Source organism: Lacerta agilis, chromosome 14 (genome assembly GCF_009819535.1).
Source record: "Lacerta agilis isolate rLacAgi1 chromosome 14, rLacAgi1.pri, whole genome shotgun sequence".
Taxonomy (NCBI): Eukaryota; Metazoa; Chordata; class Lepidosauria; order Squamata; family Lacertidae; genus Lacerta; species Lacerta agilis.
The window spans coordinates 33,572,235-33,598,083 of NC_046325.1; the positions used below are offsets into that span (position 1 = coordinate 33,572,235).

Below are 25,849 nucleotides of genomic sequence, written 5' to 3' on the forward strand. Positions count from 1 at the left end.
ATGATTTAAATCACTGGTCAGTAAGACTTTTTTTAAAATTTATTTACTTTATTACATCTATACAAAAGAAAAAAGAACATTGAATAAAAGAACAAACAAACAATGACCAAAGAATAACAATGTTAAAAAATTACATGTTGAATTCTTCCTAAAAAAACCACAAAATGCATTCAATTGATGTCTTCCTATATTCCCAAAAATTCAGTTGTAAATAATACAAAGCAAAACATAACATCCAATTCTATATTTCATATAAATCAATTCTATTAACCTTTAGTAATACTTCTTTCTTCCTTACTTCTGTCCATACTTGTCTATTTCTACTATCTGTTACTTCCCCTTCCCTTACGGCTTCCACTTGTCTTCATCCTAGGTTGTCAGTCTGTCTCTTCTAGTTTACTACTTTAGTACTCTTGTATAATTCTTCTATTTTATTTTCTTGTATTTTCCTTACTAACTTTAGCTCCCAATACAGAGTACTTACACATGTGGTGGCATTGCGGGGTGATTCAAAATTTCTGGAGCCAGGTTTTAGAAGAAATTAAAAAAATGATGAAATATAACATAAAGAAAAAGCCGGAATTATTTTTGCTGGGAATTCTGGATGGAGAAATAAATAAACAGGATGAGAAACTTTTTCATTACGCCATGGCAGCGGCGAGAATGTTGATCGCCCAATATTGGAAAAAGAAAGAAGTACCGGCAATTAAGGATTGGCAAGAAAAATTATTTAATTATATAGACCTGGCTAAATTAACTGATAAAATTAGAGGAAGTAGTGACCAAAAATTCCAACAAGATTGGGGGAAATTTGGAGACTACCTGAAAAAGCAATGCCCCACTGTGAAATGCTGGCTCCATTTCTAAGTACACTGGTCAGTAAGACTTGATTTAAATCTTTTTAAAAACAGAAAGACTCATTCTTGCTGGTATAATCTTAATATTTGCAACCAGATGAAGGTTTAATTTTTGGAATAATAAATTTTCAGAGTAGTTTTTACAGTTATATCAAAAATTACTGATTTGGTTACACTCTTAGAAATACATAGACAGGTAATTATGAAATTATTGTGAGGTTTAATAAGTTAACTGTTTATATTTGGACAACTTTTCTACTGTACTTTATTGGAAGGAGAAGAATAATCATTTCCTCAATAACAATTTAAACAATTTATTTAACTAAAGCAGTAACATTATAGCAATATGTATCCATGTTTGTTAACTGATGTGGTTAAACTTAAAACAAACAAAACAACAACAACCTTAGACTGAGTTTTAGTACACATGAAAAACTTAAAACAAATCCTCATTTCCTTAGCCTTTGGACTATAATGTAACCTAAATAGAAAACTACCTTTAGAAATATTTTTCCTCCAAAAGCATTTCATTTTAAAAATCCAATTTAATTTTTTTTTAAAAAAAATCCGATTTAAATAAAAAAATAATTCGGATTTTTAAAATTATTTTTTAAAAAATCATTGATTTTTATCCACCCTGCCTCTAATGCTCCTTGTGGTCTCCTTTTCTTGGCAGAAACAGACATATCTCACAGTGCTTCTGGCAAGCAAGGAAGGGAGGCAAGGTGAGATAAGACAGGCAGTTTTGCTAGGCTGGGCAGCATTCCCAGAAAGGTAGGTGCCAGGAAGCTACATAGTGGGTGGCCCCTGGCATATTTAGGTCTCCAGACCTAAACAGCTCAGGGCAAGGGAAGGGATTTTTTGAAAATCTTTGTGTCTGTACACATTTTTTTCCTAAGGACGTGTACATACCATGCAGTTAAACCCCATGGCTTCCCCCAAAGAATCCTGGGAACTGTAGTTGACCGCTACAGTTCCTGGCACCCTTAGCACCCTGCAGTTCCCAATATCCCTCGTTTGCTTTAAATGCATGGCTGTTTCCCTTCTTGCTCCTTGAGCTTGTCAAGAAGTGAGCTACTGCCCCCCCTCCACTAAAAACACAAAACAATTCTCACGCATTATATATGCCTTGCTATAGGCATAACGTACCCATACAGTATTAGACGCAGATGCATTCCAGGTTCCCAAAAGTTAAACGGCACGTAAAAATGTGAAGACAGCTTTATAAAAACACACTTGAATATTCACGCTTAGAAAACTGTGCTATGGAAATGTAGTGCCGCCCGGAGTTGACTCTTCCATACCTATTATACCTATAATATTCTTATTTTGTATGTGTATCTGACAGCTCTGCACTGTAAATAGTAATGCACAACAAATAGTCTTAGCTACTGAAGGCTCTGTCGTTACTCATGAGCAACACTTGGGAAGATCCTGACAGCATCATTTCCCATCTAATAGCTGTTTAAGCGCGCACACACACACACACACACACAAAACAGTGCACAAGAGATTGGAAAATAAGCAGGTACTTGATGGTCTGATATGGTCAGAGCTGCCAAAATCCCGTATTTTTCGTGTATACCATGCCCCTGTGTATAAGACTATTTTGGGGGACTCCAAATTAAGAAAATGTGAGGAGATTGCCCAGAGTTATTGAGCTTTTGGGGGGGGGATTGCCCATAGCTGTTGAGCTTTTTCGGGGGGCGGTGGGTGGCCCAGAATTGTCCAGCTTTTTGGGGGGGGGTTGCCGAAAGTCGCTTACCCTCCAGCTATCGCCTGTCCCCGCGCCAGAGGAAGCCGCCAATCGCCCGCCCTATTGCTGCAGCGACAGCCAATCAACACCAGCCCTTGCCGAAGCCACCAATAACATGCCGCTGACAATCTCAGGCTCGCGGCAGCAACCAATCCCACATCCCCCCTATGCACTATTATCCGTGTATAAGACAACCCCCAATTTTTATCATATCATTAAAAAAAAAAAACCTCGGCTAATACGCAGAAAAGTACGGTTAACTCCATTTGGTATGGATTCCTCCACCATCCCTAGTAAGGACAGTCAAACCAACTGGCAAAATATTGGATCCATTCAAGCATTTCATTTCAGGCACAGCTGTATCGCTTTGGTGTAATCCTTCCTCCAAGAAGCTCAGGGTGGCTTCTATGGGGGGCAGTTTCTATTTTATCTTTGGCTAGAGAAGAATCTTGGGATGGTGACCATGAGGGTGGGGCAGGGCCGCCCTGCTCCAAACCCTACGAAAACAGATTAAAAATAGCCCCGCTATTAAAAGCCAACCCGGGGAGAAGCTCTTACAGCGCTTGTGGAAAACGCGCTCTCAGGCGTGGATTTGGGCAAGCCTCCAAGGGGACGGGAAGGGATCTTTCATAGCTACCTTTCTTTTCAGCTGCTGTATTTCAGCCTCGGTCACGGCATGCTTGATCTGGAGCTGCCAAAAGAGAATAACAGAGAGTTCAGGGCGGGGGAAACCTTTTCCAGGCTGAGGGCCGCATTCCCACCTGCGCAACCCTTCCGGGGGGCCGCTACTGCGGTGGGTGTGGCCACAGGCAAAAGCGGAACACAGAAGCAAGTAAACCCTGCCTCTGTTCCTTATACAGTGGTGCCTCGCAAGACGAAATTAATTCATTCCGCGAGTCGTTTCGTATTGCGAAAAATTCGTCTTGCGAAGCACGGTTTCCCATAGGGATGCATTGAAATTTAATTCCCATAGGAATGCATAGAAAAATTCGTCTTGCGAGTCACCTAAAAAATCGCAAAAGCCTTTCGTCTAGCGAGTTTTTCGTTGTGCGAGGCATTCGTCTTGCGAGGTACCACTGTATTCAATTCTTTTTATCCAACAGTTGCCAGTTTATCAATTCCTGCCCATACATTTAAGAAACGATATTGTATACCTCTAAAGAACAAAAGAGGTTACACAGACACACACACTGCCTGTCTATTTCAAATCATTACTTAGTCTTTCTATTTTAATTTCCCTTTCTTATCATCTTGCATGTGTAACTTTTCTCCCCCCCCAAAAAAATAATATTTATTTGATTTTACAAACATGAATTTATAACCATAACAAATACACATCCACTTAATGAGATTTCTCTGAATCTCAAGACTTCCCCGTCTGTGGAATGCTCTCCCCAGGGAAATTCGCCTGGCACCTTCATTATACACCTTTAGGCACCAGGCAAAAAATGTTCCTTTTTAACCAGGCCTTTGGTTGACCTGATGGCCATCCTAGACCCTTTTAAAATGTGGCTCTTTTTGGGGGGGGGTGTTATGGGGTTATTGATTTTATTTTTATTTTATATGTTGTGATCTTTTTTGTGGACCGCCCTGAGACCCCCGGGTATAGGGCAGTATATAAACTCTAATAATAATAATAATAATAATAATAATAATAATAATAATAATAGTGATAAATAATGGCTGGGTGGGTAAGTGAGTGAAAAAGGACACGTTAAGACCTGAGCTGAGGGTTGTGAATAGGTATGTGCACATCACCAGTTTCTTTTGGGGGGGGGGGGGCTAAAGGGCCATACCCGGACCTTTGTCATTTTATTATCTCCCCCCAAGCTGCTATTATTTCCCCACACCCCTAAACCCTTTGATTTGGCTCCAGCCAACTTTCTTCATCTTCAGCTATCTAGCTACAGCTCTGAGAATTTTTTTTTTTTTAATTGTCCCTCCTCTTCCCCCGGGAAAACCTGCTCTTTAATGCTGAATCGGAACAAACGTCCGCACAAAACCTGACTGGCTTTGTTACGATTCAGCGGCTTTCCCCGGGGAAATCGGGGCCAAAGAAAAGCCTCTCGGACCCACACCTAGAAAATGTATGGGGCAAGGGGGGAAAGTGTGGGCGGGTCGAAAGCCGACAGCGGCTCTCCTGGATTTCAAGCTTACCTGGAGATGCTGGGGACTGAAACCCGGGCGCTTTTGCTTGCAAGGCAGATAGTCTGCCAGTGAGCTATGGCCCTCCTGCGCCTGCCTGTCGAAATCTAGCACAGCATGTCGGCAAGCCACCACTGGGGCTGCCTTGATTCTAGGTGCCTAAATGGAAGCTTGCTGACACACATACCAGGGTCATCTAGAGGCCGCTAAACACATTACAGAAGAAGCAGAGACATTAAAATTTAGCGCCTCCCAGGCCGCCATGTGCCCTTTCCTTTCTCTCGTCTTTTAATTGCCACTTACACACTGCAGAAGACGGCGAGGGAGGGCTAGGGCTGCCTGCAGCTGCTCATTGCACTTGGCCACATATATTTATGGGGGGGCGGGGGGTTGAGAGAGGAAAGGGGTAACTTCCTCACATGCCGCTGGGCAAAAGCAGACATACGGAGCTGAACGTTTGCTAGCTTCCACAACAGCTACGCATAAAGGAGCCTCCGGTGAGGCGCCTGAAAGTGATTCCTCCCCCTGGCAAGGATGTGGAGGGGGGGGGCCTGCAGTTTCAGGAGGCTTGCATCACACATGCAGCATCCGTGTGGCATAGCGGTTTCTGTGCAGCTGAGCTAAAAGAGGAGGGGAGCAGTTCCCCATCAAGCTTTATTTTCTACGTATACTCAGAGACAAGTCGTCGGGGAACAGAGGGCTGCGTCTGCCACTAGGGGTCAGCCGAGACGTGCAGGGATAGGAAAATCAGGGAGGCACCGATTTCTCGCAAACCACACATAAAACACAAGGAGCCTCGTGGCAGTTTGGCCGTCGCCACTTCCTTCCTCTCCACGCTCACCGGCCTTGTTTCCTTCCCACCTCCACCACCTGAAGGTTTAATCGATTCCCGCTTGCTGGGCTGTGCAACTTGACACAACTCATTCTCTTCTTTCCATACGTTAGGGTCCTTTTCAACACTGCGATTGTATGGTTCTGCCATAAGTAGAAGCCCAGCGGCGTTCCTCCTTCAGACATAGGTGGCATACATTCCAAGCATGACTTCTCCCAAAGATCTGGGGAAATGTAGTTTACTCCCTCGTGGTGCTACAATTCCCAGCACCCTCAACAAACTGTGGTTCCCAGGATTCTTTGTGCAGAGGTCATGCGCTTTACGTGTGTGAGGTGTGGGTCATTTGCAGGTGCATCCTTTTTTATTTTAAAAAAAAACCCATAAAAGAGAAATATGTTTACCAAGACTGTTCCTGGGAAAGATACTGTGGCCATGTCATGGAACAACCTTGCTCCCATTAGACCATTCCCATGGAGAAAATCCCACCCACTCCAAAGGTTAGTATCTTTTGCCAAATCTCTTTGCTCCCATCACAAAAATCTCCAGTGCTGATTTGCTCCCACTTCCTGAAACCTATGAAAATTAACTGAATCCATGCGACTATCTCCTATCTCTCAAGCCACTGTGACTGCTATGTGATCACAAAAGCATACTGCATTTTTTTAGTCAGTTAGAAAGGTTTTTAATTGTTTAATCTAGCCAGTTAACTGGTTAAAGACTGCACCCAACTCCTCATATCTGCTTACTGAATCCTCTTGGTCAGGGGTCCCCAAACTAAGGCTCGGGGGCCGGATGCGGCCCAATCGCCTTCTAAATGCAGCCCGCGGACGGTCTGGGAATCAGAGTGTTTTCACATGAGTAGAATGTGTCCTTTTATTTAAAATGCATCTCTGGGTTATTTGTGGGGCATAGGAATTTGTTCATTTTTTTTTCAAAATATAGTCCGGCCCCCCACAAGGTCTGAGGGACAGTTTGCTGACCCCTGCTCTTGGTTCTCTAACCTGAGCTAGGAAGTGGGATCAGCTGGCAGTTATGGCCTGCCACTGTCTTACCTCATTTTTGCCTATTGTGCCTCATCCCTTACGAAGTCTGATTTTCCTCGCCTCCCACCCCTCTTGCTTCTGGAAAATGCTTATTTTTAAATCCAGACTCGGCATTCGTGTAGCCGCGGGCAATGTTAAATTTGCATGCGTTTAAAATATATTAGCAGATTCAACTGCCTTTCCCCACCACCACCACTCCCTTCTGAGAAGCGAAGTGCGCATATGCACAACCCATGTGCCCAAGTGCTTCTGCAGCCACCTCCACAATTCAGAAAACAGCACCCTTCCCTGTTTGTTTGAGTCAAAGAACAAAGGTTTTCAGCTCCCTAAGCTGCAAGTAAAGGGTAAAGGGACGACTCTGGGGTTGCAGCGCTCATCTCGCTTTACTGGCCGAGGGAGCCGGCGTACAGCTTTCGGGTCATGTGGCCAGCATGACTAAGCCGCTTCTGGCGAACCAGAGCAGCGCACGGAAATGCCGTTTACCTTCCCGCCAGAGCGGTACCTATTTATCTACTTGCACTTTGACGTGCTTTTGAACTGCTAGGTGGGCAGAAGCTGAGACTGAGCAACGGGAGCTCAGCCCGTCACGGGGATTCGAACCACCGACCTTCTGATCGGCAAGCCCTAGGCTCTGTGGTTTAACCCACAGCGCCACCCGCGTCCCAAGCTGCAAGTAGCTGGGGCCATTTCTGTGGTGTGCTTAGAAACAAGGAAAGGTTCCATGGATGTTTTCATTAGTCATGGGACACTTCCATCAGCCATGGAAGCCACTGTATCCCTTTTAGGTCCCCAGTGAGGAATATGTGGCCTTCTGGAGTTCGTTGGACCTCACTCCCCATCATCACAGTCCTTCTGGCTGAGACTGATGGGAGCTGGGAGCCCAACAACAATTAAAAGCTTAGGGGTTCCTTATCCTTGCTTTTTAGGCCTTTCCTTACCTCCTTAAATTTATGCACCAGCTTCTCGGGGTCCATCTCAACTGGAGACAGCATGTCTTCATTTTCAGCCAGCTCAAAGACTTCAATGGCCATCTCGCTGCTGGGGAACATGGGACTCATCTCCTCGTCTTCATCTGTGGCATATTCACCCGTCTGCAAATTGCAAAACAGGTCAGCTTTATGGTTTGGCTTTCAAAGTTAACATCAATGCTGGACAGAACCAAGTGTGGGTTCAGATAGCACCCTGAGAGCCAGGAGGGGGGGGAGGCAAAAAGTATTGTGGAACCTTAAAAAACCAAGGTATTCATTATGGCATAAGCTTTTATATTCCATTTATTGTTGGTTACAAATCCCACATCAGCAATGCCATTAAGCCATGCCACTTCTGATGCCTATTCTTCTTTGATTGGACTACGGTCTATGAAAACTCGTGCCACAATGCACTAGTTGAGTCTTTAAGGTGCCACAAATATTCTTTGCTGTGTTTGCTGCAAAACAGACTACACAGCTACGCTTCTGGAAACTTAACAAAGAGAGAGAGACGTAAAAGTGAGTCATGCTTTCAGTTTTCACATGGCTCGAGTAATACCGAAAAGGGATGCGTGGAGGAAATGTACAAGCTAATTCCACACCGGGGGGACTTGCATATCTTCCCAAAGCCACTCTCTTTTCAAATGTTACCATATAAAAACAGCAAGTGGAGCTTGCTTGTACTTCCTCTCCCCCAGCACCGAGAGAATGTCTGAAACCATACACATAAATGTAGCAGGCTTAAAACGTTAGGAGTAGCCAGAGGAGGAGACACCAATGGCCCTTCTATGATCTCCAGCACAAATATTCCTTTGGTATTCAATGTCTTGATACAAGAAAGCAGGCTGATTGTTCCCCTGCCTCCAACCGTAGCCAGCCAGGGACCTCCATGAAACTTCCAACAGGCTGGTTCAATGGAGAAAGCCATTCTCTATATTGTTTGTACCTAGCAGGTATCCTGCTGTTGGAAATGGATGTTCCATTCTAAGCTCTCATGGTCAATAGCCAATGACAGACCTGCCTTCTGTTAGCAGGGATTGTCAGTAGCAGAGACAGTTAACCTCATACTGACCTAGGCCTTAGAGCAAACGATCTGAACTGTAATGTGCTACAGAATTTTGCGATGACTGGCAGCAGGGCCGTCTTACCCATAGACACTAGGGGTGCGGGGCACCCGGGTGCCAGGCTCTCAGGGGTGCCAGGCCGAGAGTCTGGGGCCCGAGAGTTGAGTCCGGGGAAGAGCCCGCCTGTTGGTTGGAGCGCTGTGACGGGCTCTTCTAATGAGGGCTGCTCTGTGCTGCGAGTTTAGGGGTGACCGAGCCAGTGAGATGCTGAGGCAGCCGGCTGGCTCTGCCCTCCTGTGCGCCTGGGACTGGGCAACCTGGGGGGGGCAGACGCCAGACAGATATTTGCACCCCAGCGCCGCATATGCTTAAGACAGCCCTGACTGGCACAGACAGTTGCAAACCCTCTAGCACCCATTCAGCTAGTACACTGGCCTCCGCTGGAGACAAGTGTAATTCTCAGCTACCACTTTAAAATAAACCAAAGCTTACCCATTTAAGGATGGCACACGGGAATCTGAATTATTTTTTCTTCCAAAGACTGGTTTCGGACATGGGTAGCAAGCATGACAAGAGGCCTGGGAATATGAGTGGAAGAAGGGACAAAGGGGACTTTTGGCAGTCAGCTTACAGAAAAATTGGGGAGGGGGAGAGACAGAGAGAGGGTGGGAAAGAGGCGGCAGTGGGAAGTGGCTGGAAGAATAGGACAGGGATGGAAGGCTGCTCTTCCAGGCACAAGGAGCAACAGGGCAGAGGGATGGGAAGGGAGAGGCACACAGGAGGCATGGAAGGGGAGATGAAGGAGGAGACAGCAGACAGCTTTAAAGAAGGACTAGAAACTTAAGAAGGGCTCCAATTGTGTGCCAAAAGGTAGGCCGGGCTTGATGCTATTGATTTCTTCCGTTTTTTTATTCAGGGCCCCTCCTGACTGGCATTTTGTAGGTTTTTATTTCTTGTTTCGCAACGTGCCCTTGATGCAACAATAGCGCATTAGTAGCGGATTTATGCTGGGCCACCCTGCTTTCTTAGTTGTTCTGCTCTGCTCCCACATTGCTGCTGTTTGAAGAGGCTACAGAGAGACAGAAGCCGGGACCAAACGAAAAAGCCCCACCCTCCCCCAGAACACCTGTGTTATGAAAAGTGACAGGATATGCGCCGGTCGGAAAGGAAGCTGCACGACTGTGCCAAAACCTTTGCCAGGCACAGAGCAGTATTGAAAGCAGGACTTCTGCAGGGCCGCCCCAATAACAGCACAATAAATTGCCCATGAATGCACAATGAAAAGAATTTGTCCGGAGTAGGCCTCGGTCTCAGCCAAAAACGTAGCCTCTGGGAGACCATCACAAAGAGCAAGCAAGGGAACTGCAACTTCCTCTGGCTCTCCTTTATGTTCAGAGCACTGACAAGAGGAACAAGGAGGGGAATCGGGGCGCCGTGTCCTGTTACTCCTCTCCCCAACAGGTCGAGAGAAACCCGTTCCACTTACTTCTTCGTCCTCCTCCGTGTACTGGGTGTACCTCTGCTCCATCATTTCCCGCTGCCATCGTTCCTGCTCCAGCGTCTGTTGGATGAGTTGAGCCACCTCGCTCTGTTCGCCCGGCTTCTCCCTCCCAATCAGGAACCTAAGGGAAACGAAAGAGGTGGGGGAGAGAGGGAATAAGAGCAGGGATCTCAAAGAAGTGGGTCAACACACCAGGAGTTATGCAGCCAGGCTATATATATAGATAGGTAGATATACACACACATATAGGCACTGGGCTCAAAAAGATCCCAGTACAGTCAGTTTCTGAGCTGGCACGGATTTGCTTATTTTGTAGAATCAATTCTTCTTCGGTCACACAAGGACTGAAGTCCCCTCATCCCACTAAGTGGAAGGCCTTCTCCGCCACCATTTTTGAGGGCTAAAATACCTGCGCTGTGGAGGAATCTGTCATTAGATATTTTGGCGTTTTTAAACTTAAAAATAGTTGTCAGAGCCCCCTGATTTGGATCAGGAGGATGCTGCTGATGAGGGAGGGGAGGTTAAACTCTTCCTTGTCCCTGTTTTCCCTCATCTAACTCTCCCGCCACCTAAGTTTCAATGGGGGGGGGGGCGGGATATAGATATTGTATTGTGCCTGTCTTTCTCCCACAGCAGGACTTATGGCACCTTTGGGTGTGTGAGATTTTGGCTGAGGAAATGATGCTAAAGGGTTAAAAACCCCTCAGCATATAAAGAAATAAATTTTTCTTGTTGTATCTATTTGGTCCCCAATATTTGACAAGTTGCAACCCATTGTTTTTAGGCTGGGGGGGGGGAGAGATAGAGTTGTTGCAATCAACTAATCAAGGAGGCGGTGGGTATATGTCCATGGAACCAGAAAGCCATACAGATTTCAGGAGCCTGGTCTTAGCCTGAGGCCCGCCACAGCCTGTGTCTGCAAGCAAGGCTCAGAAACTGGTTGAGATGTGAAAAGTATAATGACGAGCGCCTCTGAGCATGTGCAGAGTGCGTTAGTTGCCCGCTCCCAAATGGGATCAGGGCTAGGGCTTCTAGATGGGAGGAAGTGACATCCTGACACAACTCGCATCCCACCAAAATGGCCCGGGGGGCCGCGGGGGAAGGACATTCTATTCAACATCAGTGAGGCGGTCTTATTTTCAGGAAGGTTTGCTAACTCTTGTTTCCCGAAAGTGACATTTAGGCATGGGTCTTGTGTTTGTGCAACCTGAGTTCACGCGGCGCAGTGTCAAGCGGTGTGCGTGTGTGTGGTTTTTTTTAGCAGGGATAAAAAAATGGGCCGGAGCACCAGTTAAATGGATTACCAAAGCCTTTAACTGGTTAACAGGGCCTTTCTATCTGGGAAGGCAGAATGGTGCCTGTGGAGTATGGAGGAGACTAGTTGCCTAGCAACACATTCTCATAGTTGAGGTTCCCGTCGCTTGGGAACCGATCAGTACTCAAATCTCGGAGGAATGGGTTAGGTTCTAGGTGTGACACCCCCCCAATAAACTGCACCACCCTTTTTGTTGAAGGAACCAGGGAGTGCCCATATGTGCCTCTGTGTGTGTGTGTGTGTGTGTGTGGCAGAGCGAGTGCGAGAGAGGTTTTCTGGCTTGATTTTCATTCTTTCAAAAACCACCGATGCAAGGATCCTGGGATGGGGCCAAACCTCTCATTCTTAATGCTGCCAGGAAAAAGTCAGGCCAAATGCCTCTGGTGAGATTTAAAAGAGAGAGAAGGGGGGGGGGGGGGTCCGCAGAGGCAGCCATATAGATAAAAGGACAAAAACAGAAGAACCACAGCTGACAGGGTAATTCAACAGCCCTATGGTCTCCCTCACTCGCACATATACACATTTCCATTGAACCAAACACTTGTTTCGCTTCGTGGGAAATAATAAAACGGGCATGACATTGGACACTTTCCCATGGTGCATCGGGGCGCATTCTGGGGCGCAATGGGCACTGCTCCCCGGTTTAAAATGGAACCAAATGCTGAGTGGGCTATTCCGCCAGCCGCTGTCCATTTCCTAGGAAGCCAAAGGCCTGTTCGCAGACTCCCTTCCGGTTGCAGTTCTCTGGGCACTGCTGGGCCAGAACAGTGGAAATAGAGATATACGAATAACTGGGTGGGATGAAAAACAGGCCAATCTTGCTTTCTTTTCCCTCCCTCTCCTTTTCCTTGCTTGATGGCAGGGTTAGGATTCGGGGATTTTGAAGGCGAAAAGGAACGCCAAGTTGGTGGTGAGCGTGCGGGGCAGTAGAGAAGTAAAAAAAAACCTGCCATTCTCACGTCACGGGTTTGCATGTTGTGGTTTACTGCAAAAGAGCTGCGTGTTAGTTCATGCGATTAACCCAAAGGGGCTAGCTTTGAGTGATGTATGAATGCAGGGTCCCGATCTGTTGGTCCCAATCCAGCCAGACTTTATAGGCTAATGTTAAAACCCTGTTTCACAATATTGGCTTGTTTGGGGGGTAACAAACTAGGATTGTGGGTTCGCACTAGCCCTGTTTGCATGAAGAGAGAAGTGAAGTTGAAGCCAATGGCCTGCGTGCTTTTTCAGTGAAGTCCGAAATCCCATACCCTCCAACATTTTCCTGGTGAAAATAGGGGCTTCCTATTCCGTACCCTCCAACATTTCTCCGATGGAAATAGAGATGTCCCCATCAACATTTCTCCGATGAAAATAGGACATCTGTCAACTTTCACTTTTTTGCGGGAAATTCCCTTATTCCAGTGCCGTTTCCCATTGCAAAAAAGGGAAAGTTGACAGCTCTGAAATAGGGACGTCCTAAGGAAAAGCGGGACATACTGGGATCAGATCAGAAACTGGGGCGGCTTCTGTAAACCTGGGACTGTCCCTGGAAAATAGGGACATTTGGAGGGTCCAAAATCCTCACTGACTGTGATGTGAGAATCTAGCCAGTACGTCTCCACTTAACATACAAGAACAAGTGTTTCAGAGTCTCGGTGCCCCCTGGCTCTTCAAGTAATGCTATCAAATTGGCGGAGCGTAAGGCAACATTTAACTTTCTGTTGAGGTTGAGGGAGATTTGCCAGAGAGGCAGGAAAAAAGGAGATACGAATTGGGCACTCAGACCTGGAAGGAACAGCTAAAGGGAGGAGAGCCCACTTGACCAGGAAATGAAATGAGGAGTGTTGAACCAGAACTTTAAGAGGCTGAGATGCAGATTTGAAGCCTGCCGTCTGTCAGAACTGAAGTAGGCTTTTACATGCAGGTACAAGTACCCACTGAGAATACACTTTGAAATATTCATTTAAAAGGAATATACCTTTAAAAGACAGCATAATAAGCAGAAATTCCAGAGGTGATGGCTGTCTCCCACCATATAGCCATGACGGGGGAAAGCCAAACCAGTTGAACTTCTGTGCATCACGAACTTAAAGACACAGCTGCCTCTTCCTCTGTTTTTAACCCTGTGTAGCTTGTTCTCTGCTTTCAAAATGCCACAACAAAAAGGGAGCCTTCAAGCTACATTTTAGTGCCTTGAAAACAACAACGAGAACAACAGCAGCTAAGTGACAGGTAGCAATTTAACAGGAAAAGCCTCCATCTGTTGCTGCACTTGTGTCTGGAAGAAGGCATTTAGAAACTCAGAAGCCCTGCCAGAGGAAAGAAGAGGAAAGAAGAGAAAGAAAAGATGTGAACTCTGCCGGGGTGGGGGTGGGGAAGAGAGAATGTCATCATCGTCTAGGTTCTTTTATACCCTTTGGCATGATTAGCTGAAAGCACTGCAGTGAAAGGGAGCTTCTAACCCTGCCTGCTTTATTTGGTTTTTTAAATCCATTCCTATGCATTTCTGTTGCTGCTGCTTCACACACAGAGCATTCTATCGACTTCAATTGAGAGCAAGAAATATCTCCAGAGGACCATTCAGAAGGTAGCCCCTTGATGTAATGAACTCACCAAGGCAATACAGTCCTGTATCTCCCCAACTCTACATAAATAAGCAGAAGAAGCAGTCCCACGGCAGCTAGGAAAACCTTTCAGCTGCCATCTTACACCCACAACCATTTCACAGCAAACAAAATGACTGCTCCGAGAACATTTCCCACGATGCATCAGAGAGCTCTATCTGAGGCAATACTTCCGCTCTCCTCTATATCTGTTCCCCCCCCCTCCCAGACAGACAAATAAAACAAATTCTGGTCCCATCACAAAACTGGGGTGCACACCGTTCCCCTACCGGACTCTACCCTTGGTATTCCTCAGCACGGAGGCAGCAAAGCTTTGGGTCACACCCACCAGACTGGTGCCATCCACCTCGACGATAAGGTCGTTTACCTGGATCCTGAGGGAGAAAAGGATGGAGACAGTTAGAAGGGGACTGACCACTCAGTTGCAATATATATGTGTGCAAAGCCAAAGAAGAGGCCTTCTGCATTCTGTATATGCCAAACTTGCATATACAGCGGAACCTCGGTTCTCGAACGTAATCCGTTCCGGAAGACCGCTCAGGTTCCAAAACTGAGGCACAAAGGGCTGCCTGCAAATTCGATTGAGAAAACTGGAAAAACAAGCAGCGGAAGCTGTTCGACTTCCAAGGCGCATTCAGAAACGGAAGCGTTTACATCCGGGTTTTCTGAGAAATGTTCGTCAACAGAGACGTTTGAAAACCGAGGTACCACTGTATTTTTAAAACCCAGCAAGCACCATGGAAGTTGGCCATGTTCTCATTTGTGGAGAAAATGGAAGACGTGTTGTTGTTGTTGTTTTTAATTAATCTGCAATACTGCGGGTTTTTTTTAATCAATCAGTTATTTAACACTTTCCCGTATATAAAGGGCTTCATATTCTCTTACTCAGTTGCCAGTAAGTTAGAATGCAACATAGCGACATGAGTCGCCCAAGGTAATATTTGGTCTCCTCTGTTCAAAACCAACATCCCCCCCCCCATAAAGCACACACACCCCAATCCCCATACACAGCTCTCTCTCTTTATGTGACTTTAGGGCACTGAGAAGGACATTTCTCTCATTCTTTGCATTCATGCCACTACAGCTCACAATGCGAAGGCAGAATTGCCACCACCAGGCCACTCTTGTTGGGGGGGGGGGGAGTCTGGATGAGCCTGCCTAGGCCTCAACAAGTAATTTCCACGGGAAAACAGAAGTACATTTCCGAGCACAATTCAAAGTGTTGGTGCTGACCTTTAAAGCCCTAAACGGCCTCGGTCCTGTATACCTGAAGGAGCATCTCCACCCTCATCCTTCAGCCCGGACACTGAGGTCCAGCACCGAGGGCCTTCTGGCAGTTCCCTCACTGCGAGAAGCCTATTTACAGGGAACCAGGCAGAGGGCCTTCTCGGTAGTGGCACCCGCCCTGTGGAACACCCTTCCACCAGGCGTCAAAGAGACAGACAACTACCAGACATTTAGAGGACATCTGAAGGCAGCCCTGTTTAGGGAAGCTTTTAATGTATGATATTTTAATGTATTTGATTTTTGTTGGAAGCCGCCCAGAGTGGCTGGGGAAATCCAGCCAGATGGGCGGGGTACAAATAATAAATATTATTATTATTATTATTATTATTATTATTATTATTATTATTATTATTAACACTACTTTTTTCCAAGATTAAACAGAGAAGAAAGAAAGGGGGGAAAGCGGATGAGCAGGTGGAAAAGAAAACCCAGGCAGGTCAGTTTTAAAAGAGAGCAGGTGGTGTCCACACATTGTTTGACCAGAGGTAAAACAAAAAACAAAACAAAAAAGACCCAATAAGAAGAACATCTTGAGCATGCGAAAGATCCTTCGCCAGATGCAATTTGGTGAGCGGTTTCTGTAATCTTACCAAGCGTTCTCCCATGAATACCCCCTGTTTATATTTCACTGGTGCCCCTGGAACTGGGCAGGCAGCCATGTTTGTTGCTATGACAGCGAGCAGCAGCCCTGCTGGCATTTAGCACCAGAGTTGTTTCTCCTCTCCCCCACCGCCACCCCTTCATCCCCCCCCCCAACATTTCAATTCTGTGAGAAAACACACAGGGAGCATTAAGGCATTCGGTTCCAGCAAAGAGACAGTGGTTGCTTCTTGATTTAAATTGGTGGCCTGGGATGGGCACGGGCTGGTTAAGGATCTATTATTGTAACATTCTGTGTCGTATATATTTATTTCAGCTTGTGCCCCTTCAGAAAACTTCGTGATGGGGAACGGCACATTAAAAATGCTGAAATGCTGCTTTAAAACTTGGGAGCGAGCAATCAATGAAAAGCATGCCAGCCCTGAAGCATTTCAACTTTAGCCCCTAAAAGCCCATTCCAATTAGGTTAACAGAATATAGCAGGAGTGGGGAAACTCCAGCCCAAATTTGGCCCGCAAAGCTGTTTTCCCCAAACCATGCCCGCCTGACCCGTATAAACATAGCACTGCAGAGCTGGGACCACAATGGTAATCTAGTTCAACCCCTTTCAACGCGGGAATCTTTTGCCCAACGTGGGGCTCGAACTCATGACCCGGAGATTTAGAGTCTCGTGTCATGTGTAGTGTCAGGATGGACTGTGCAGCCAAGTTCTCTGTTGCAAACTTGGATCGTGCAGCGAATCCCTGCAGAAAGCAGGTTTGAAATCGCTGCCAGCGGGGATGGTATTCCAAGCCCGCTAGATCGGCTGCGTGTTCGAGTTCCTCGCGCGGATTGCACCTGCCGGGCCAAGGACACAACAGGAAGAGCCCCGCTGGGCCAGACCAAAGGCCCATCTAGCCCAGCATCCTGTTCTCATAGAGGCCAACCAGATGTCTGTGGGGAAGACTGCAAACCAGGTACGAGCGCAACAGCGCTCTCTCTGCATAGTTAGAATTGAGAGAGATCCGGAGGGTCGATTCGCCATTGAAAAGGCCTGACCACCCCTTAAAAGAATCCAAGAGCAGACGCTCGAAACGTTTTGCAGGCGGAGGGAATCATTTATTTATCATATACCGGAGCACCGCAGCATGCTCCATCTGCTTTTCGACTGTACTGGGACCTGACAGGGTCTGCTTTGTTTAGAATTCTGCTTAATCAGCCTTGCCAAGTGAGGAGGCTGGTGGAGGAGGACAGATGAAGTGCCCTGTCCCAGGCTGCCAGAGGAGAGAAGCCGTTCCTCTGAGCCTTGCACAGAAATGCAGTGTGCCACTGATGGAAGGCCCTGCTCATCTCTGCCTCTTTCGCACCTCTGATTGCCCTTTGCCCCTTCATCACAATTCCTCGTTCTCATGATCCCTCAGGGTATTTTTATTTTTTTAGCTTATCTATGAAAACAAGCCAAGTTGGGGGGGGGGGCAGGGGGGGCGCAAGGCATGAAGGAAGTTTCCAAAATGATTCGGGGAACCTTTTCTTGCGCAGTTCTAGAACTCAGGGTCACCCAATCCCATCTCTTGGCAGCGGGTCCCGAGTTCAGAACAGGAAGAGGTTCTCCACACAGCTAAGCCTGCGGACCTCTCTGCTACAAGATGCGCAATGACTAACTACTAGACGCGTTCTAGTGGCGAAATCAGCAGATATGACAGGAAAACGGACTCCTTGTGTTCAGTAATGGTTTTATGCCTCTGATTAACAGCTGATGGGTATAAACAGCAGAAATTGGATGACCTTGTCATTGCTTGAAGGAGGAGGAGGAGGAGGAGTTTGGATTTGATATCCCGCTTTATCACTACCCGAAGGAGTCTCAAAGCGGCTAACAATCTCCTTTCCCTCCCCCCCCCACAACAAACACTCTGTGAGGTGAGTGGGGCTGAGAGACTTCAAAGAAGTGTGACTAGCCCAAGGTCACCCAGCAGCTGCATGTGGAGGAGCGGAGACGCGAACCTGGTTCCCCAGATTACGAGTCTACTGCTCTTAACCACTACACCACACTGGCTCTTCAGGAGACCTGGAGCATCTGACAGGCTCCCTTTGGAAGTGTTGGGCTGATCCAGAAAGGCAGCAATAATTTACAATGTTTCTTGTTCATTTCACAGCTGAGGCGATTTTAATCTTTTTTAATATTTTAACTTTTGTATGTTTTAAAAAGTATGATTGTGATTTTGTTTGTTTTGTTTTTACTGTTAACCGCTTTGAGGTTCTTTACAATCAAGAAGTGCATAAACTTTATGAAATGAATGAATAAAATGAAAATAAATAAATATCCATGTAACTACCTTTCTATATAACATCAAATCCCACACCTTGTGATTACTCAAACACAAAACACACCACAAATGCCATAACTCATTATCTCATTGCTGTCAACCCGTGGGATTCTTTATTCCTTGTACAAGGCCATACATAGTCTTCAAGGTTTTAATTGCTCTCTCCATACTACGGATCTTCCAGAGGTGATTTCACCTCAAACTATTTTGGGCAGAGAGTGAATCCTGCAATGGCAGGTGTAATCCCAGCAATTAAAAATAGCACAGGAGTAAGGTGTGTACAGTTTGACTTCCTCTAATACGAAAATGTTTTCAGGGTTCAAAGCTAAACCAAAGCAGCTTACACTGCTCAGGAGGTGCTACCGATTAATCCGAAACATGCCTTTTTAATTTTCACTGGCTAAACAAAATTATAAATCATAGGACGTGATCCAACTGCTATTTCAATAAGTGTTCCCCTAGCTGTGACATACCGTATTCTCGGTAGTGGCGCCTGCCCTGTGGAAGTCCCTCCCTTCAGATGTCAAAGAGATACGACAACTACCAGACATTTAGAGGACATCTGAAGGCAGCCCTGTTTAGGGAAGCTTTTAATGTGTGATATTTTAATGTATTTGATTTTTGTTGGAAGCCACCCAGAGTGGCTGGGGAAATCCAGCCAGATGGGCGGGGTACAAATAATAAATATTAGTATTATTATTAGTATTGAGATCAAGAATCTCTGCTACATTGTGGTCACGGTATAACCAAGCCACCCAGATCCATTCTTCTTTCCAAAGCACTTTTGGAAGGAGGGAAATTAAGAATGGAGGCAGGGGGTGCCAATTCCTCGCACTCTCCTTCCTCTGTGATGCACATCACACCTTCCAGAAAACTGTCAACAATGGATAAGGTGCTGCTGGAACAGAGCATGCTTTCTGCCATCTTAAAAATGTGCTCTTCATTGCAGAACAGTACGAGAATTGTTGCTTCGCCATATCATTGTTTTACGATATGTCCGGGTCTGTTATGAAACCGGGAAGGCAGTTGGTTAAATAACCCTGCCTTCCACAAAAACATTCCATCTCTTTATTTATTTCTTATTGAAACAAACATGCAGCCCTCAACACATTTAGAAGGGAATTAAGTCAGTAACTCCGTAAACTCCCCTTCAACTCGGTGCTTAGGATCACGCTGAAAGACTCCTGAGAGCCTGGCTGCAAACTAACACTCGCTGCATGGGAGCATCCCCGCCATGCGTAAGTTTTTGCCTGCTGAGAATTCTGTTTGCTCTCCCATGAACAAGGCAAGAAAGTTGGAGGGAACAGAAAAAAACCCACAGGCATATAAACATGCACACAAGGTGGTGAAGGAAGAGACTCATGTCACATCAAAACACCGTACATTTAAAGCATTTCCCCAAAGAATCCTAGGGACGGGAGAGCTGGGAATCGTAGCTCGACGCAGGGCCAAACTACAGTTCCCAGCATTCTTGGCAGGGGGGCGGCGACAATGTGCTTTAAAGGTGCTTCATATGTACAATGTGGGTGTGGCCTCTGTAGGCCTTTCCTCTCTGTTCTTTATCTCTCCTTAGCAGATTGTTGTCCCTGCTACATCCCTTCCCAGTTCCTAAGGAAAGTTAGGAATTTTCTGAGCAGAGGGATAAAGAACGGATGGAGAAAGGCAGCAAGAAGCTCCTTCTTCACTCTGTGTGCATGTGGCGTTTATCCCCTCCAGCTTTCTCTGCCTGTTGAAGAGGAAGGGGGAAAGTACTTCATAATTTTCAGCAGAATTGTCTGCTCTCGTGCAGTGAGCGTCACATGTTTGAACATTGAGTATAATCTGAATGTTCCCTCTCCTCCCCTGTTTCACTTCCGAAAACAGATAAGCACTCATCATCCACCTGCGTTCTCCATTTCTTTCCCAATGTCTTTGTATTCTCTGTTTTTAGTTGTTCCTATCTGTAAGCCGCCTTGAGTCCTTGTCTGGGATAAAGGCGGGGTATGTATGGTTGCTTGCCAGTATCCCTTCACCCAGAGCTGGGTTTCCCAAAATTGGGTCTCCAGCTGTTTTTGGACTACAATCAGCGCTGGATTTACATATAAGCTAAACAAGCTATAGCTTAGGGCCCCACTCTCTTGGGGGCCCCAAAATAATCGAAAGGAGAAAAAATTGTATTTCACTATTAATATACTTCTTCTTAATTGTATTTCAGTTCAACAACTACTTTGATAAAATACATATTTTGTTACATGCAAATGGCTTGAGATACCTATTGGGTCCATAAATTACCATATAACATATATTCAACACAAAAAAAAGTGAGTATTTGTTGTTGACAAAGGACAGCTGGACATATAAAGGGCCCCATTACCTTCAGTAGCTTAGGGCCTCGTCAAACCTAAATCCGGCCCTGACTACAATTCCCGTCCCACTGGTCCTGCTAGCTAGGGATGATGGGAGTTGTAGTCCAACAACAGCTGGAGGCCCAAGTTTGGTAAAACGCTGACCCAGAGGCATGGAATGCTTGCCTATGTTGACTTGATAAGCGCAGGAGGAACACATCATATTGCAGCTAGCAGGGTTTTTCTTTCCCCTGCTCCCAGCACTCCCTTCTGTGAGTCAAAGTGGGTTCAATGCCAACCAGACTGACCTGCCATCTCGGTGAGCTGCTCCTCCTTCTGTCACCGTCTTGACAAAGATGCCAAGTTTTTCTAGGCCCATATCAGCACCGGCTCCCATCCCGATGATGCTGATTCCGAGCCCCTCGGAATCTGCACGAGGGAAAGCAAAAGGTGATTGTTATTATTATTATTATTAGATGTCATCAATATTATGATAGTTTGCATTTTTATATAATACACTGATTTCTCTGATACTTTTCATGTACAAAAGATCACCTAAAAAGAAAAAAGAATAAGCGCTGTGTTATGTATTTACCTAAGACTGTTACCTGAGTGACAACTTAACATTAAAATGCTTATCTATTGAGAAATACTGTATCTCACTAGACGCAGGTTTTTTTGTCCTCAGCACAGCATCGCCATTTAGGATACAAATGCATGAAATTCTAGATTATGTACTATATTGCTGGCATAGCAGACAGCCCCAAGTACACTTTAAGCAAGATTCAAATTCAAATTCAAATTTTATTGCGGTTATAAGCCCATAAAAACATAAAATATGTAATATATGACATAAAGTTACAGCAAACCATAGACCCTGGAGTCATAGGGAAACAAACCACAGCACAAATACAAGTTTTAAAATTGCAACCAGGGAGCAGAAAACAAAAAAATTAGTGGTCGTGTAGTTGGCCACAGCGCCTTTTTTGAGATATGACAGAGTTTAGAAACCTTGCCACCTGCAAGGTTGTATAGGAGTCATTGTCTTGCAGGAGTAAGGCAAGGTGTGACTCAGCTGGTGCACCTGTAAGTTTCTGAGTTATTGGTCTTAGTAATTTTGCCCGAGCCTCACTATGCAGGGAACAGATAAAGATTATATGATGGAGAGATTCCGTTGACTTTTTATCACAATCACAGAAGGCGGAAACTAGGCCCTTGGAAAATCTATGTCTCAGGACATTAGAAGGAAAAACATTAAACCTCGCTTTGGTGAAAGCGAATCGGTGCCCAGCAGTGGAGAGGGAGGATAGGTATAGAGGGACATGATGTATTGGAGTAACTCCAAAATTCCGAGGCGAGCAGACACCCCCACCCAGCATATGATTACGCTGCAGCTCCAAATCGTCCAGTCTTTGTTTGATTAATCTTTTTGCCGAAGCAGGGTCTAATTTAAGCGAATCTGAAGGAGAGATTCCAAAAGACAGAAGTTTGGCGTGGATTTTCCCAGTCCAAGGGTTTTTAAGCAAGATTATTTCATACCGAGATTCTTGAACAGTTCTGTTCAGTTAGCATCACCAAATTGTCCACTCTTAAGTTGTAACAAAAAGTACCAACCATGCATTAGAACTAAAAGGGTAGTAGTCAGGAAATTCATGGATAATTTTCAGAGCTTCATTATATACAGGTAGTGCTAAAAGGTGGTTTTCTTAAGAACACGAGGTTCCAGGGAAGTTACCAGAATTAGGTAACGGGGCAAGTTACAGCCCTGGACAGCATATTGCAACAAATACAACAGATAAGCACAAGGATAAGTCAATAAAAACTCCTTTGAACTACTAAGTCAGGACAATCGCAATGCTTTTCACATTGCAGATGTAAACTAATAGCAGGGAAAATGGGTGGAAATTTCTCTGCTCACATTGCAGATTAATCCGTTCTGCATTACTTTCTATGAGAAAGCACGTGCCTTGGTTTTGGAACGCTTTGGTTTTGGAACGGACTTCCGGAACGGATTAAGTTTGAGAACCAAGGTACCACTGTAGTCCACAAGCTGCCACTAGGCTGTCCATTATGCCACAGGGCTCAGTTCAAGGTTTTTCTTTTTAGCATTCAGAGCCCTATACAACTTGCAGCCCAATTGTGTTCCTCTATTGGGACACGGTTTAGAGTCCCATACGCTTAGATATGCTTGACATCAGCTAGATACCAGGATTTTAATTTTGTGGCTCCAGCTCTATGGAATCAGCTCTTGATCTCCTTTCATTTTTACTCTTAGGCAGCTATCAAAGAACTTCTCTCTCTCTCTCTCTCTCTCTCTCTCTCTCTCCAATGGCTTTCCCTGAAGAGTGACTCAGCCATTTTACATTGCATACCACACAGCACCTGTGTTTTTAAGATCTGCTTTTTAGATGGTTACGCATATTTTTGCTACCCCCCCTTTTTTTTTGCTTTTTAAATATTTCCATCGCACACACTGCTTCGAAATCACTTTTTGGGGGAGACAGTTTGTAAATCCTTAAACAAACAAACAAATAAAGAAGGGGAGGGAATATAAAGGCTGGCGTTAATGACAACGGAATGCAAAATACCGTCTGGGACAATTTAATTAGAATGTAAATGTATGCAAAATTACCCTTCTCAGCAGCAGTAGCTGGTGATAACACAATAATCTCAGCATCCCTGAGTAAATCAGAGCTTAAACGTATGTGGAATGAACATGGCCGCGAAACTTCACAGTGACAGTGGCGGGTGACAACAAAATCATTTGAACATTAGCACCACTTGCAGTGGGGCTAGGAAACCATTGTCGCAATCCAGGCCCAAATGGAAAGAAATGAACTATTGGATGCGTTGCAACTCAGTGGCCAGGACAGATGCTCACCCATCCCTTAGTTGAAAATCTCTGACAATGACCTTCCTGGGTGATGTGTGTGTGAATGTAAAGAAACACCGAACTTTCCAACACATCCCCCAGGTGGCTGAATCAAAAAATAAGTTCCCACCTTCTCCACTCCAGAATCTGTACCAGATTTCTCCGTTACCTTTATCTAGTTCCACGGGAAAGAGGTCTAGCCTTTCCACCCGCTTCTCAAGTTCATACTCTGCCGAGGCAGCCATGGGGTCGACATCTTCGTTCCGCCGGTCATATTCCTCGTTGGAATAGGTGCTAAAAACCTGGATAGAGAGAGAAAAGAAATGAATTAACCCCAGGGAGGTGAACAAGGCCTGATCTGAGCCAAGCCTTAGCCTGGAAAAAGTTTTTCTCAGTGGTAAGGCCCAATCTGTAACATGTTATTTAATGTTGCAGGTTTGACTCCCTGACAAGGCTGGCAGAATCTCATATACCTGGTTGCCTAGAATATAGAAATCTGTTAACATTCCCCACTTCCAGACAGCAACACCCTGTATTTTATATCGAGGTTTGAGGATCGAATTCCCTCTTGAATGGGTGAAGGAGCACCCTGGCATTGGGTAAGGCAGAGGCCCAACGTGGTCAGAGTCAAAACACACATATTCTCACATGCGCAACCACTTGCAGTGACTCCCTTGTGAACAAAGGTTGCAACGTTTGGGACATTTTGGTTTAGAGAAATGGCGAGCAAGAGGCAAACGCAATAGAAGTTTGTAAAAATGATGCTTGTTGTAAAGAAAGTGGATAGAGAAAGTTATTTATCCCTCTCCTGTAACACTAGAAGAACTACTGGACATCTGAATTGTTTCATATGGCACAGCAATCACTTCTCTACCAAGGACCAAAATTAAAGGCTGAAAAATGAACCAAGAAGTTTCTTCTCCAGATGACAGGACTATCGTTCTAGTTGCCTTCTCTTTGTGGATCTTTGCTAGATGCACTTTCCTAAATTACTTCATTCATTGGTTAAAAACATTGAAAGGCTGGGGGAGGCTAGTTTCTTGCCGAATGAATGAGCAGAATTAGCGTTTACACCATTTTGCCACATTTCTCTGGTTGTAGAAGGCAAGAGGCTTGCAAACAGGGGAATCCAGGGATTATGGCTCATCACCCCTGCAGGCACCCATGGTTTCACTCATGAGTGGCAGCCCCTGGTTTGTTGCAGGGCTCCTTTGCCCTCGGAATGGGCAAGACTTTAGTTACCAAAAAGCCTCCTGTAATCATGAATAAGTGATGTCTCTTCTCTTGTTTTCCCACCTCGCATCCACCTGTAATTACAACGCGAAATTAACTGATGGCATCACATCTCCAGCACCTCTGTGCTCGCCTTGATGTGAGTTGCCAACATCGCAAACAGTTGGCATCTAAGCACGGATGCAGGGAGGTCACCCCAATCAACCCCTCTGGATGATTACACCAAGACTTGTTTCCATGGCCCAGGTTTGCTGTTTCACTGCACAATTTAGAAACACAGAGTGAATGAACCCACCTGGTACGGTATTTAGACCATTCTGTGTAAGCCACGGGTTGCCAACCCAGTGCCTGTGGGAACCAATGTTCCTTTCAGTACCTGTACTGCAGCTCATGAAAGTTCTCCGAAAATATCCTCTAGGAAATCCCGTTATTCAGTGGGGTCTGTGTTTGCCTGAGCTTGAGTCTGGACTAAGGGTTCTGAGCCCCTGTGTTCTGATTCAACACATGATATCCAATCACAGAACATTTCAGGATTTGGGCCTCTGCCATTGGCCCTTAAATTCTGAGTCATGATTCGCAGCTTGGAAGTTTAGCCAGCCAATCACATTGGGAGTGGGAATGGCCCAGGCCTTCAGAAATGCATATAAGCTGTTGCTTTGCCCCTATTGTTCAGTTCTGTTAGTTCAATAAAAAGTTATTGCTGTTATCACTGTGTCTTGTCTCAAGGGAACCCACCTACACTTCACACTTCACCCCCCATGCATGAGACTGCTTGCTCTTTCCGGTCGATATCTCCTATATTTAACATGCCTTGCTCAACATGTCCATTTGACCTTCTGTTCTGAACAGAGAGATGCAAAGAGCATGTGGGTGCCTGTTCCAATGCCCTTTCAAAGTGTGTTTGTGAGAGGGAGGGTTATTGGGTTGTTTCTATTTTTATTATGTATTTTGTGTTTTTACATCGTAATTCTATCCTGTGAACCGCCCTGAGACCTGCGAGTATAGGGCAGTATACAAATTTAATAAATAATAATAACAACAACATTTTGTCTTTCTGTCTCTTTTTCTGCTCTTTTACATGAGGCAGCCATTTTATGTTATGCCGCACCCCCTACGTCAGCCATTTTGTGAATGGTGCCCACG

General features: G+C 45.5%; 1 protein-coding gene across 1 annotated transcript in view; it reads right to left on the bottom strand.

Moving 5' to 3' along the window:
* PPP1R9B (protein phosphatase 1 regulatory subunit 9B) overlaps window positions 1-25,849 on the bottom strand; it is a 67,845-nt gene that overhangs the window by 7,473 nt on the left and 34,523 nt on the right. Inside the window, exons 2-7 of the mRNA XM_033168115.1 lie at window positions 23,643-23,775; window positions 20,910-21,030; window positions 14,357-14,461; window positions 10,152-10,287; window positions 7,572-7,724; window positions 3,251-3,304 (exon numbers count right to left, since the gene is read on the bottom strand). Of these exons, the coding sequence (XP_033024006.1) occupies window positions 3,251-3,304; window positions 7,572-7,724; window positions 10,152-10,287; window positions 14,357-14,461; window positions 20,910-21,030; window positions 23,643-23,775 (702 nt within the window). The remainder of the gene's footprint in view (window positions 1-3,250; window positions 3,305-7,571; window positions 7,725-10,151; window positions 10,288-14,356; window positions 14,462-20,909; window positions 21,031-23,642; window positions 23,776-25,849) is intronic.